Here is a 15,153-nt window from a genome sequence, read left to right as displayed (position 1 = left end):
GAGTGCTTGTGCTAAAAAGCTCAGTTCTCCAGCTCAGAAGGAGATGATCAGCGGCAATTTCTGCCACCCGGCTCCAAGATATGCCAACATTGCAAATACAGATTGGAGTCCAGGGGGCTTTACGCAGCCACCTAACATCGTATTCGTGGCACCGTCTGCTCAGCAACCAAGGAGAAAATCTCCAAATACGGAAATACACCGAAACCTTCTGTTGACAAAATGTTTTAATTTTAGTTGCATTTACAAAAATTGCAATACAATTCATGCATTTACAAACATTGATAATATATAGATTTATTCAGAAATAGAAATTCAATATCTCAGGAGGTTCTTGAAGGTCACATATATGTTTATGAAAATAGAAAATAAATAGTTCAATATTGCAAAAGAGAAACAAATAAATTAATGCTTAGGTATAACATCTAAAACAACCATTCTTTTTTAGTAAAATCCTCCACACATTTAGATAAATTTCAATTATTTGCAATTTATCAAGGTCATAAAAATATAACAAAACAAAATTTAAAAAGTCACACAACCAAAATTAATCTATCTATTCCTATCTATTGAAGAATGATTTGACACCTTCAGATTTTCAGGCTGAACAGGAACAATAATCTTCTTTTCATATGTTAAAAAAGTTGTTCCACAACACTTCAATGGTCCTAACATGGAATTTTAATCACATTGAGAAATAAAGTCCAAAGAAAGAAAATGTTGTGAAGATTCACTTAGAAGAAGTCTTATTTCCAAACAGACGCCTGCTTGTGTTCCCTCAAATGCGTTGCACATTCGTTCTTCTTACTGGGTTTCTAAAAGTAAGGCAAACAGTGTTAAGTCAGTGAGGCAGAAGTTTACCGTGGCACATTCCTGACCTTAAATGTCAATCTCCAGAAGGAAGTGGAACAAGTCGCAAAAGCAATGGGGAAACTGTGCGGACTGCAGAGAAGCCAGGTGTAGTCAAGGGGCAGTGGTGTGGCTGAGATTAGGGACCTCACCTGCTTGTCTGCAGTTTTTTTTTGCAAGTGTTAAGAAAATGTACACTTGAGGTTTGCTGCTAGTTAATCCACGTTCCCCTTAATCCTTAGCAGGAGTCGAGATGAAAATATTTAAGGCGAACCTGATTCTTTAGTCAAATGAAAGTAAGAAAAGATGTAAATAAAATTGAAAAAGTCCAGGAAAAATTTACAAGGATATTGCTGGGACTAGAGGACTGAGTTAAAAGAAAGATCGGACTGGTTAGAACTTTATTCCTTAGAATGTAGAACAAGCAGGCTTTTTCCATTGAGGTTGGGTGAGACTAGAACTGGAAGTCATGGGTTAAGGGTAAAAGATGAAATGTTTACAGGGAACATGAGGGGAAACTTCTTCATCAGAGGGTTGTGAGAGTGTGGAAAGAGCTGCCAGCACAAGTGATGGATACAATTTTGATTTCAATATTTAAAAGTTTGGGTAGGTACATGGATGGGAGAGGTATGAAGGGCTATGGTCAGGGTGCGGTTTGATGGGACAAGATAGTTTAAATGGTTTGACACAGACAAGAAGGACTGAAGGGCCTGTTTCTGTGATATAGTTTGCTATGAAGCTGTGTCTGCAGCAAGAAAGTGTAACTCATGGGGAACCAAAAATTAACAAAAATGTTGACTGACATTCCTATCCCGAGGGGTTGTGGGGCCCTCAGTGTCACAGCTATAATCACATGGTATACTGGAAAGACAATCCTGACACATTAGTTTTTTTCAATTAATGTATTTATTTAATAAGTTTATTTTCATCTTGACTCCTGCTGTGTGAAAATGATACCAAGGTAACAAACCACCAAATAAATAACAAAATGACTCAAGAGACTGTGAACTTAATGAATATTTGCAGGTGCTGAAAACCTATGTTAACAAGTTTTAGACTCCAGTCATCATGGTGTGTTCTATCTAACATCATCTAGAGGCTGAAAATATATAATGTTAAAAGGCTGGCTTGCAAGGTGGGGGAGGGAGAGGGAGGGGATAGAGGGAAGAGGGAAGGGGGAAGGAAGGCCAGTAGCTGCAGTTAAGGATTAAAGCATGCAAGGTACAGCATTCCAAGGTCCTATTATAGCATAATAATCTTGCAACATCTATCATAAATTCAAGAGATTCTACAGATGCTGGAAATCCAGAGCAACACACACAAAGGGCTGAAGGAACTCAGGTCAGGCAGCGTTTATGGAATGGAATAAAGAGTTAATGGCATTTTTTATGTGTTACATACATACAGTAAATCATAGCTCTGTGAGCCTTTGCTGATCTTCCCTATTGGATGGATTCAGACCAAACTCAGGAAAAAAAAAACAGCCTTAGGAAAAGCCACATGAACTTGCCTTACTCACTGGAGTCAGAATGCCATGAGGGGACCTAAAACAGGAGTTAGGTCTTTTATTTCAACACACTGCAGCAAACTTGATTGGGCTGGGGGTCATGCGCTTGGTGACGGGGTAGTGCGATGAAGAGACAAATTGCTGGAGTTTCAGGCAGGAAACACATTTTTTTGCAGCTTTATCACAATTTCAAGGATGTTTTACAGTACTTCCCTTTATTTCCTCATTTGGAAACAGATTTACAGTAACAGACACACTTGGTTCAGGCAGGGAATGTTGCACAGCAGAAAACAGGTCTGGCACAAAGTTTTTTTTAAAAGCTGGGTTGGTGGGAGATTACATTTGACAGCTGACATCCCGTCTCCAAGTACATAACATCCAATGCAATCAAGTTTGGTGTCCATGTGTTGAAATGGAAGGCCTAACTCCTGTCTTAGGTCCCCTCATGAAATTCGGACAGTTTGCCAAAACTTGTAAATTCTGACCATAACAGCACAACAGAGGAGGAAGTCGTGGCCATAATCAGTTCGACAGTACAAGTGCCTTTCACAATCCTGTCTGGGCCAAGAGAAACTGGGCGGGCTCCTCTTTCCCTTCCATGAAGCCTCAGGCCAGTTTCTGCTAGTCGCAAGGGAATCACTTCCTTGCAGAGCCTCGTCCGAGAGCCCGAGCTGCTATCGTTGCATCTTGTGATCATAAGACGCTCATCCCCCTCACCACTCATACCCAAATTTCCTGCCTCATTCCCTCCAGGAGACGAGAACAGACCAACTCAACTGCAGTCTTCTGCCACTTTTTCCAACTCTCATTCCAGTATTTTCTCTCCCCACCCCATGACATTAACTGCTAGATCAGGGGTTCCCAACCCGGGGTCCACAGACTCCTTGCTTAATGGTCCATGGCATAAAGCAAGTTGGGAACCCCCATGTCAAATGGATTTCTAGACAGTGGACAGAACACTAGCTAAAGGCCCTGCTATTAGATACAAGAGAAACTCCATCCCTTCTCCTGCCACAGCTCCCACCATCCTCAGCCCACAATTCCACCTCTGCCAACCTCACCCCTCATTCTTTCCCCAAGCTACTGGGCGGCACGCCAGCACAGCAGCTACCGTGAAGTTTTACGGGTCAGGGTCCGATTCTCGTCACTGTCCGTAAGGAGCGCGTACGTTCTCTCAGCAGCCACTGGGTTTCCTCTCACGTTCCAAGGCCGCATAGACTGTGGGCACGCAATGGTGCCACAAGCGTGGCGACACTCGCAGGCTGCCCTCAGCACACACGGAGATTGTGTTGGCCGCTGATTCAAAAACAACACATTTCCTGTTTCAGTGTACATATGACAGATAAAGTTAATTTTAATCTGACTGCACCCTCCCTGTTCCGTCTCTGACACAAGTTCAGAGTGAAGTATGAGGCCACACCTCCGCATCTTCCGTTTATGAATCAATTAGAAGCCTTTATCATTGATCACAATGTTTGAACATCGCTTATCATAGAAGCTAGTCCATTTTCTTTTTACCCATAACGTATTACACAACCTCTATCCTCATGACCACGAACAGTGGGACGGTTATAACCGCTGACCACAACAACACCTGCCCACGCAGCCCCAGGATTGTCCAAATGAAATGACGTCGCACGCAGATCAATCTCTCCGAAGTGAGAAGTAATAACACTTGAGTGACCAATCATCCTGGCACCTAAAACCACAAGCATTGAGCTGATCAATTGAAACTTAACTTTCTGCAGGAAAGTACTTAAAGCAACTGCACTTGCACATGCACGTTTCTAGGTTACCACGCTGCAGACAGCTTACAGAGCTCTCTGATGACACTGCAGTGAGGTGAGAGAGGTTCTCTTTTGGTCTTTACACTAACCCAGGTAATTCTCTGTCCTCTCCACACCACAACCTTCTCTGCAACTTAAATCATGATTGGTTCAATGAGATTCCCCAATGAGAACCAATCAAGTGGTGAAAGGCCCCGACAGAGTGGACGTGGAGAGGATGTTTCCTACGGTGGGAGAGCCTCAGAATAGAGGGACATCCATTTAAAATGGAGATAAGGAGGAACTTCTTTAGTCAGGCAGTGGTGAATCTGTGGTATTCATTGCCACAGTCGACCGTGGAGGCCAAGTTATTGAATATATTTATGGCAGAGGTTGTTAGATTCTTGATTAGTCAGGGCATGAAGGGATATGGGGGGGGAAGGTAGGAGATTGGGGCTGAGAGGGAAATGGATCAGCCATGATGAAAAGGTAGAGCAGACTCAATGGACCAAATGGCCCTATTCTGCTCCTATATCTTACAGTTTCGAACGTTTCCTAGTTCTGACAAAGGATCTTTGCCCTAAGCATGAACTGTTTCCCGGCTAAAAATGAGGCCTGATCTGCTGAACGTTTTCAACATTTTCTGCTTTAATTTCACATTGCTAGTATTTAAAGTTTTATTTTTTTCTTTTCTAGGTCCTGCATAAACAAGGTCGTCCATGGTATATATTTTAAGATCTGAAACATAAATTAAAGACAGCACTCACAAAATGCTGGAGGAAAGATGTAAACAAGGTTGAAAGAGTACAGAGAAAATTTACAAGGATGTTGCTGTGTCTGGAAGGCCTGAGTTATAAGGAAAGATTGCAAAGGTTAGGACCTTATTCTTTGGAACATAGAAGATTGACAGGAGATTTAATAGAGGTATACAAAATTATGAGGGGCATAGACAGGGTTAATGCAAGCAAGCATTTTGCATTGAGGTTGGGGGGGGCTACAACCAGAAATGTAAGGGTGAAAGGTGAAAAGTTTAAGGGGAACTTGAGGGAAAACCTCTGAATTCAGAAGGTGGTGAGAGGGTGGAGTGAACTGCCAGGGTAAATGGTTCATGCAGAGTTCGATTTCAACATTTAAAATAAGTTTGGATAGGTACATGGATGGTAGGGGTATAGAGGGCTATAATCCGGGTGCAGGCCAATGGGCGTAGGCCGTTTAAATGGTTTGGCATGGGCTAGATGGGCTGAAGGGCCTGTTTCTTTGCTGAACTTTTCTATGTCTCCAACTCAGCAGGTCAGGCAGCATCTACTGACATGAATAACCAGTCGATGTTTCAGGCCGAGACACTTCTTCAGGACTGGACAGTGAAGGAAGTAAATTAAAGCATATCAGAGTGAAAGCAATAATTCAATTACAAAGGCTGAGAGGCTGATTGGCAGTTATAAGTAGCAAACACATTGTTAAGTGGATATTTCAAATGACAACATTTTAGATGTGAATTTAATACACATCTACTCTTGAAAATAACAAATTCATGCCAATCAATGTCTTGAGTTGTGATAGAAGTATCAAGATTATTAATGGGATAATGAAATTCAGACAGCAACATCTAAATAGCCATGCTCATCTGTCCTTCACATGAAATGAACGTACATTAAAGAATCACAGGGACCACTATTAGCCTCAACTGTTATTTTGACAGCAAGCTCATCTAGTTTGCATTGTTACTGACCACTTCAATTTTGGCAGCTGACATTTCCGGTTCAAATAGGAACTATGCATTCAGAACAGTGAGAAATTTAACTATACCTTTTTCACTCTTGCAGTTTTTCTTGCTTAGGTGTTCGTTTTCATTTAACTGTTTCCATATATCTTCAATTTCATTTTCATTAATATATTCATAGTCATGTTCGTCAGACAAATTCAAATTTCCAAGATCTATGGTAAGGAATAAAAGATTTACAGGCATGGTTTACAAAGGTGACATTAATGGACAACCACACCGTGAATCAGAAGCTAATAACTTTCAAATCGCACCAACAGTTTATAGTTCACTAATTATAGAGCTGCTTCCTCGCAATATCCCTTGCACAATTTGCCTATTGAATATAAGGAACAGTTCTCAAAACTTTTCAAGCTGGTCTGCACCAACAGACTTTAAGGTCATCTCAGTGCTAGGCACCAAGTAAGCCAAAAGAGTGCAGATGTTGGAATCTGCAGCAATATACAAGAAAGCTGGAGGAACTCGGTGAGTCAGGCAAGTGAGGGAAATGGACAGTTTTTGTTTCAAGTTGAAATCCTTCATCTGGACAAGACCCAATTAAGGGTTTTATAAGACCACAAGATATAGGAGTAGAATTAAGCCATTTGGCCCATTGAGTCTACTCTGCCATTTCATCATGACTGATCCAATATTCCCCTCAGCCCCAATCTCCTGCCTCCTCCTCATACTCCTTCATGCCCTGACCAATCAAAAATCTATCAGCCTCTGCCTTAAATATGAAGACTTGGCCTCCACAGCTGCCTGTGGCAAAGAATTCCACAGATTCACCACTCTCTGGCTAAAGAAATTCCTCCTCATCTCCATTCTAAAAGGATGCTCCTCTATTCTGAGGCTATGTCCTCTGGCCTGAGGCTCTCTCACCATAGGAAACATCCGCTCTATCAAAGCCTTTCACCATTCCATACGTCTCAATGAGATCACCCTTCATTCTTCAGAATTCCACTGAATACAGGCCCAGAGCTATCAAACGCTCTTCATATGACAAGGCATTCAATCCTGGAATCATTATCATGAACCTTCTTTGAAACTTCTCCACTTTCAGCACGTCCTTTTTAAGGTAAGGGACCCAAAACTGCTCACAATACTCCAAGTGAGGTTGTTATAAAGTCTTTTTTTTTCTATTTTTGCAATACTTATTTAGTTTAACTTTTAAAAATTTATTTATTTTATTTATATACCGTGTGTGTGTGTGTGTGTGTGTGTGTGTGTGTGTGTGTGTATATATATATATACACACACATATATACACATACATACACACACACACACACACATATATATATATATACACATACTTACACACATACACCCTTCTGACTGTAATTTACAGTTTTTATTAGTATCATGTACAGTATTGCATTGTACTTCTGTCCCATAACAACAATTTTCATGACATATGCCAGTGATATTAAACCTGATTCTGATACTAGTAAGGGCACTTGTAATGCATCCCAAAGGTGTTTTGCAAGTCCTGCCCACAGTGATAGGATCAGTAATAACAATATATTGCTCTTCAAACATCTCATTTCAATTTTATAGCATTTTAATTATCAAAGATGCAGTGCACTTCAGCGAGGGCGGTATGGCGCAGTATCCAGACTGGAGTCAGTGCTACCCCACCCCACAACATTCACAGAAAACAAGCTTCATTGTGGTGGACTGAAGATTTCAATGGATTGAATGGTCTGCACTATATGTGGTTGTATTTTACTGATAATCTACATGTGCTTGTTATTCATATATGCGAGGATTAGGCCTCAAGCCTGAGAGAGGCACTGGAGTTGGTGCGCTCCATCAGGGGCCTTGTGACGTGACATCGTCCAGGCTGGAATCAATGGTGCTCCCCCCTCCCCATCGTTTACTTGGAGAAAGACAAGCTCTATTGTTGACTGTAGATTGATGGCAAAACTTTTAGACTCTTTCATTGCATGAATGTGTTACCATTTGTGCTTGGTATCTTGCGTATGCTTTGTGCTGTGTATGACTGTTGGTATTGTGTTTGACACCTTGACCCCAGAGTCACATGCTTCATTTGGTTGTATTCACGAGTATTCATGAATGGTTAAATGATAATTAAATAAATTAAATTGAAAAGACACTTAAAACACGAAAGACAGTTTTAAGATTGTTTTAAAATTGTATCAGGAAACCATATATAAAATGAAGGCATTCAAAATCACAAGACAAGACAGAGGAGCAGAAGCAGGCCATTCAGCCCATCGAGTCAATATGCCATTACAGCATTCTAAGGCTACTTGTCTTAGCATTAGCAATAAGATTTTCATTTTATGGCAGAGGAATAAATAGTGATTTTGATATGTACCAAATCAATACCACAAAGAAATACTTGTGTAAATTCTGTTAATGAGGCAGCTACTCATCAATTTTCAAATTCAGTTATCCTGGACTGGGTTGCAGTTTCTTTCAATGAGTACAGCATAAATCATGAAAAGTGGCCCTACTCCAAAAGAAAATCGACCAAGAGAGGCAAGCCTAAAACCAAATCCAAACCCTAGATTCGAGTTTATCCAGTACTGTGCATACCTAAAAATCAATCCTATGAGTTCCAGTTTTTGAAGACTCCAGAAAGCACAGAGTATTTCAACATTACTAAGAAATCACAAAGTACTCACCTTTCAGCAGCGTTGTATCTGTTGCTGGTGCACCAGGTTCTGTAATTAAGATAGGAACAATATTCTCTGGTTTTGCAGTGACATCAGGGACAAATTTCTGAGACTTAGCTTTGTTTCTTGGTTTTCCTGTTGGTGAGCTCTAATTTTAAAATAAAACACAATAGGTATCAATACAAAAGAAACACTTCCAATATTTAATACTAACAAATTGAACCATAAATACACAAAGTAGTTTAGTTATCTTGGCTTTTTCATTGCTGTCCTTAGCAGACTGCTGGGTTTTCCCCAAACACAAAATACACCATCTTTCACACCTATTGAATTTTGAAAGGCCTAGATAGAGTGAACACGGAGAAGATATTTTCTATAGTAAGGGAATACAGCACCATACAGTATAGCCTCAGAATAGAAAGACTTCTCCTTTAGAACAGTGAAAAATTTCTTTAGCTAGTGGAGGGTTAATCTGTGGAATTCATTGCCACAGACAACTGTGGAGGCCAAGTCATTTAAAGTGGAGGTTGATAGAAACATAGAAACATAGAAAATAGATGCAGGAGTAGGCCATTCGGCCCTTCGAGCCTGCACCGCCATTCTGCATGATCATGGCTGATCATCCAACTTAGAACCCTGTACCTGCCTTCTCTCCATACCCCCTGATCCTTTTAGCCACAAGGGCCATATCTAACTCCCTCTTAAATATAGCCAATGAACTGGCCTCAACTGTTTCCTGTGGCAGAGAATTCCACAGGTTCACCACTCTCTGTGTGAAGAAGTTTTTCCTAATCTTGGTCCTAAAAGGCTTCCCCTTTATCCTCAAACTGTGACCCCTCGTTCTGGACTTCCCCAACATCGGGAACAATCTTCCTGCATCTAGCCTGTCCAATCCCTTTAGAATTTTATATGTTTCAATAAGATCCCCCCTCAATCTTCTAAATTCCAGCGAGTATAAGCCTAGTTGATCCAGTCTTTCTTCATATGAAAGTCCTGCCATCCCAGGAATCAATCTGGTGAACCTTCTTTGTACTCTCTCTATGGCAAGGATGTCTTTCCTCAGATTAGGGAACCAAAACTGCACACAATACTCCAGGTCTGGTCTCTCCAAGGCCTTGTACAACTGCAGTAGAACCTCCCTGCTCCTGTACTCGAATCCTCTTGCTATAAATGCCAGCATACCATTCGCCTTTTTCACCGCCTGCTGTACCTGCATGCCCACTTTCAATGACTGGTGTATAATGACACCCAGGTCTCGTTGCACCTCCTCTTTTCCTAATCGGCCACCCTTCAGATAATAATCTGTTTTCCTGTTCTTGCCACCAAAGTGGATAACTTCACATTTATCCACATTAAATTGCATCTGCCATGAATTTGCTCACTCACCTAACCTATCCAAGTCACCCTGCATCCTCTTAGCATCCTCCTCACAGTTAACACTGCCGTCCAGCTTCGTGCCATTTGCAAACTTGGAGATGCTGCATTTAATTCCCTCGTCTAAGTCATTAATATATATTGTAAACAACTGGGGTCCCAGCACTGAGCCTTGCAGTACCCCACTAGTCACTGCCTGCCATTCTGAAAAGGTCCCGTTTATTCCCACTCTTTGCTTCCTGTCTGCCAACCAATTCTCTATCCACATCAATACCATACCCCCAATACCGTGTGCTTTAAGTTTGCACACTAATCTCCTGTGTGGGACCTTGTCAAAAGCCTTTTGAAAATCCAAATATACCACATCCACTGGTTCTCCCCTATCCACTCTACTAGTTACATCCTCAAAAAATTCTATAAGATTCATCAGACATGATTTTCCTTTCACAAATCCATGCTGACTTTGTCCGACGATTTCACCGCTTTCCAAATCAAGATTCAAGATTCAAAAAACTTTATTGTCATTCTAACCGTACATCAGCTCTGCAGGGCAGAATGAGAGCGTTTCCCAGGAGCACTGCAATCATAACATAACGAACGCAACACTAAATAATTAACATAACAATAAATAGTAAAACACAACAGCCACATGTCAGTTAAAATCAAGTTATAAGTGTCCAGTGCGAGTTACAAGTGTTCAAAAGCAGAGTCAGGTAGAGCAGCTACTTAGCAGTCTGACGGCCTGTGGGAGGAAGCTGTTTAGTAGCCTTGTGGTTTTAGTTTTGATGCTCCTGTAACGTTTGCCTGATGGCAAAAGAACAAACAGTTCATGGAGAAGGTGTGAGGGGCTGTTATCACATCTTTGATAACTGACTCTAGCATTTTCCCCACCACCGATGTCAGGCTAATTCCCCGGTTTCTCTCTCCCTCCTTTTTTAAAAAGCGGGGTTACATTAGCCACCCTCCAATTCCTGATAGGTTCTTAATAAGGGTGCCAAAGCTTACAGGAAGAAAGCAGAAAAATGTGGTTGAGAGGAATAATAAATCAGCCATGATGGAACAGCGGAACAGGTGCAATGTGTCAATTGGCTCAATTATTTGCACCTACGTCTTATGGTCTTAGCTATTCTTGGTATCTCCTTCAGATATTCTGCCTCTGAAATGAACAACAAATAAATATACAGTCCACATGAGATTGGACCTTGCCTCACTTACCACACCATCACAAATATACTTCTAGAAATGGTTTCCCCATGCTGACCAAGATCAGTTCAACTAGCCCTGTCATTCTTTATTCACAGGGATCTCAGGCAAGCAGTACTGTTTCCACCGATGTTCTTGCTGACAGGCATCACCCTGCACTAGGGAAATTCCTGACTTAGGTAGACAATGGGCTGTGGTATGTTTCTCTGATAAGAAAAGTCACCTTACCTTTGGAGATTTGGGAGGGTCTGGTTTCTTCGACTGAGGTGGAAACAGCCTCATTGTTTTCGTCGATGTGAGAGGTGACTGAGGTTTTCTTGGAGGGCGGGGTGGAGGAAGCAAAGTGGAGTTTTCATATCTCCGCAGCATGTAGTACATCTCCTCACTGATCTCCTCTACGGTGACTGTTGGCGTCGGACATGGAATGTCTGCTCTTTGTTCTTGCATGACCTGAATGGTCATGTTCACTCTTTGAACTGGAACCCTGAAGCATTCTGATGGACTATCCGACAAACTGATCAGAAGACAAGGATCGGCAATTTCTTCTTCGATTCGTAATGAGGCCAAGGCAGCTAAATTGTCATTGATTGACAAATCTCTAATGGATACTTTAACATTAAATGGAAGGCTAAATTCTTTACAAATATCCGAAATATCATACTGCTTTTTATCGTGGACAACTTCGACAAAGCCCCCTTCCATATATGTTGGAAGAAGAACTTGTTCATAGTCCTTTTCCAAAATTTTTTCACAAGCCACAGCTTCGATTAGATACTTCTCTCCTTCATGGGTGACTTCAACACTCTGGCAACAATGGACAAGAAACTGATCTCCTACAACAACAGAGGCAAATTCTGCATACTCAGAGACAAACTCTTTTGTTGCAATGACATGCAAGGGTTCATTGTTTTTAATGGCAAGCATCAGGTCATAGACAGTTGGGAATTCCCTCGGCCTTCTTTTAAATCGACCCTTGTAGCTTTTGGGGATTAAAAAATGCTTTCTATTTAAATCGCTTCTGTTCTCAGAGGCAATTATTGTGTTGGATAAGTGTTTACTGTGGATGATAATTTGCTTTCCAGTCATCAGTGATTTGTAAATACACTGTTGGTCCGGCCACTCAACAACTACAGCCAACAGTGGGAAGCCTTCATGTGGTCTTTTATAAACATCAGTTAAGGACAATAGTTGTACAAATGAGTTAAGGTCATAACTTTCTGTTATATCTTTAACCTCTACATCCAAGTTAGATGGTATGCGTAAAATATCCACTCCAACTGTAGGAAAAAAGCGGAAGCAAGTCAGTCATTTATTTTCTCAGATGCATACATAGAAAATACAACAAAACAGTACAACATGCCCTTTGGCCTACAATGCCTGTACTGCCCACAACAATAATTTAAACTAATCCTGGCAACCTGCAGATGGTCCATATCTCTCCACTCCCTATCTGTTCATAGGCCTGTCTAATTGCCTCAAATGGTGATATCGTATCTGCTTCTATCACCAGTCCTAGCAGCACTTTCCAGGCACCTACCTGGAATTATTTCTCTTTGGAAAATATTTAATTTATTTGCCTGTTTATTTAGTTATCGATTGATTGAGATACAGCACAGCCGTTTTTGCCCTTGTAAGCCACACTGCCCAGCAAACTCCGATTTAACCCTAGCCACAGGACAATTTACAATGGCCAACTAACCTTCCAATAGGTATGTCTTTGGACTCTGTATCTCAATGCACCCGAGGGTCTTGCCATTTACAACATACTTTTCTCTTACATTTGATCTCCCAAAGTGCAGTACATCACACTTGTCAACACTAAGCTACATCAACCATTTCCTCACATGTGGTTTCAACTGATCAACAGCATCCAAGACATCTTCAAGGATCAATGCCTCAAAATGGTGACATCCATCATTAATAGCCCCCATTACCCAAAACATGCCATTTTCTTATATTGTATCACTTCTTAATGCATGCATTATTAAATGACAATAAAAGAGGACTGCATGTCCTCATAATCTAATTTTCTCATTGCTACCATCAGGAAGGAGGTACAGGAGCCTGAAGGCACACACTCAGTGAACCATCTGATTGGCTTATCAGAGTTCTCTTTGGGAACTAGTTGACTTGATCAACATTTCTGATCTGGCTATTGTTCACGATTGCACTTAATAAAAAAAACTCAATGATTCAGGAACGGCTTCTTCCTCTCTGCCATCAGATTTCTGAATGGACACTGAACCCATGAACACTGCCTCATCATTTTTTCCCCTGTTTTTGCACTACTTATTTTATATATATATATCTTTACAAAATTCTCACTGTAATTTACAGTTATTATGTATTACAATGTACTACTGCCACCTAACAAATTTCATGACATATGCCAGTGATATTAAACCTGATTCTGACCTGTAACCTACTGTATCCCTTGACAAGTTTCCTCGCTATCAAGAATCCTACCTGTTTTTATGTTGTCTACTTACCCACATTTTCATCCAAATCACATATACTGTATACATATCATAAACAACCAGATATCTGCAGACCACCATTGATCATAGACTTCCAGTAGAATAGCCCCTACACTATCACCCTGCCTTCTGTGGCCAAGACAATTTTGAATCCAATCTACCAAGTCTCCATGGAACAGTCTACCAAGCGGGACCCTGCTGAATATTTTACTGATGCCTACTCATTGCAGGTATAACCTGAAATCAAATTATGATTTATCAAACATTATATCTTAATCCCTCGTAGCACCTGTTTTTTTTGTCTCTCCGAGGCATGAATCAGGTGTTAAACACATGAAAACTGCTCCTATTCATTGTATAAGGTAGCAATACATTCCACAAGAGCATCACCCTCCTAAAGCAATGGCTTCTCCAGATTTACTGAGAATTCAACAGGACTGAACATGTGTACAACTTTTCTGGACTGTTACCCCAATATGTTACATCATTACCACAGGTTAAACTATTGTTCCTTACACATTCCCCGGTTCTCTATGTTTATGTATGATTCCGAGGGTAGATCGAAGGGTGCAAATTGTACAGGAGAGATTTTAAGTTTGCAGATTGGACAGAATTGAAAAGGTTTAACTCTAGCACCAGGGAGGAGAGGAGTTAATTATCCTTCCTCAAGGTGAAATGTCTAATGTCACCTTCCCAAAATCTCACTGTTGGGCAGTTGGAGTATTTATAGAACATAGAAATCTACAGCACTTTACAGGCTATTCAGCCCACAATGTTGTGCCAACCATGTAACCTACTCTCGAAACTGCCTGGAATTTCCCTACCGCATAGCCCTCTATTTTGTTCGAAATGGGTTGGAGTCCCTTCTGTCATGCAAAATTATAGCCTTCTGATATCAAAGTGAACACATCCCATTTTAGAAGCACGGTCTGTAGACTACAATTAATTTCCACAATTATTCTTAGGAGAGAAAGGCACAGAATTAATTGCTATGATGTTACAAAAAGCAGGTGTTCACTCTCTATGTTCCACAATACAACCCGAGCTGCTGGAACAGTCGCATTGGGACATTCGACACGATATTATCATTTCAGATTCCCAAACCATTAACCCAGCTGCAAATGGGTTCACAAGCTCCTGTTCATTATGATCCAGCAAAATCACCGTTCCTGTCTACACACTGGTGTCACACTATACGGAGAATAGAGGTGAGCGACAGATAGATTCATTTCAAGGTTTCTTTTCAAATCAGAACAATGAGACTCACAGCTAGCAGGGCAAAGGAAGATAAGCAATGTCAAAAGCACTGCAAACGTTTTCTTGCTGCTCTTCTCAGCTCTTGGTTTCGGGTAAATTTTGCGAAGGGAAAAATTATCATGGCTGCGATAAATGCACATTCAAAATGGATAGAAACAGTTAATATTGATGCCTGTATACCCCATAGAAGGATTTCAAAGTTGAGAAGTTTCTTTGTTCTGTGTAACAGGAAATGAAATGCTAAATTTGACAATTTTTTCCTCAGGAAAGTAGTGAATCATGTGTGCACTGATCTGAACCATGCATTAGCAGAAATAGC

General features: G+C 40.9%; 1 protein-coding gene across 2 annotated transcripts in view; it reads right to left on the bottom strand.

The window, feature by feature from the left end:
• Positions 1-206: 206 nt before the first annotated feature.
• Positions 207-15,153, bottom strand: part of themis (thymocyte selection associated) — a 53,122-nt gene continuing 38,175 nt past the window's right edge. For both annotated transcript variants that reach the window (XM_072251551.1, XM_072251553.1), the window contains 4 exons: positions 11,329-12,377; positions 8,533-8,671; positions 5,926-6,054; positions 207-812 (listed from right to left, as the gene is read on the bottom strand). In XM_072251551.1, the coding sequence (XP_072107652.1) occupies positions 802-812; positions 5,926-6,054; positions 8,533-8,671; positions 11,329-12,377 (1,328 nt within the window). In that variant the 3' untranslated portion in view covers positions 207-801. The remainder of the gene's footprint in view (positions 813-5,925; positions 6,055-8,532; positions 8,672-11,328; positions 12,378-15,153) is intronic.

The sequence above is a fragment of the Mobula birostris genome, chromosome 2 (genome assembly GCF_030028105.1).
Source record: "Mobula birostris isolate sMobBir1 chromosome 2, sMobBir1.hap1, whole genome shotgun sequence".
NCBI classification, from domain to species: Eukaryota; Metazoa; Chordata; class Chondrichthyes; order Myliobatiformes; family Myliobatidae; genus Mobula; species Mobula birostris.
Note: the sequence above shows the minus strand (reverse complement) of the source record. Positions and strands in the feature narration are given on the sequence as shown.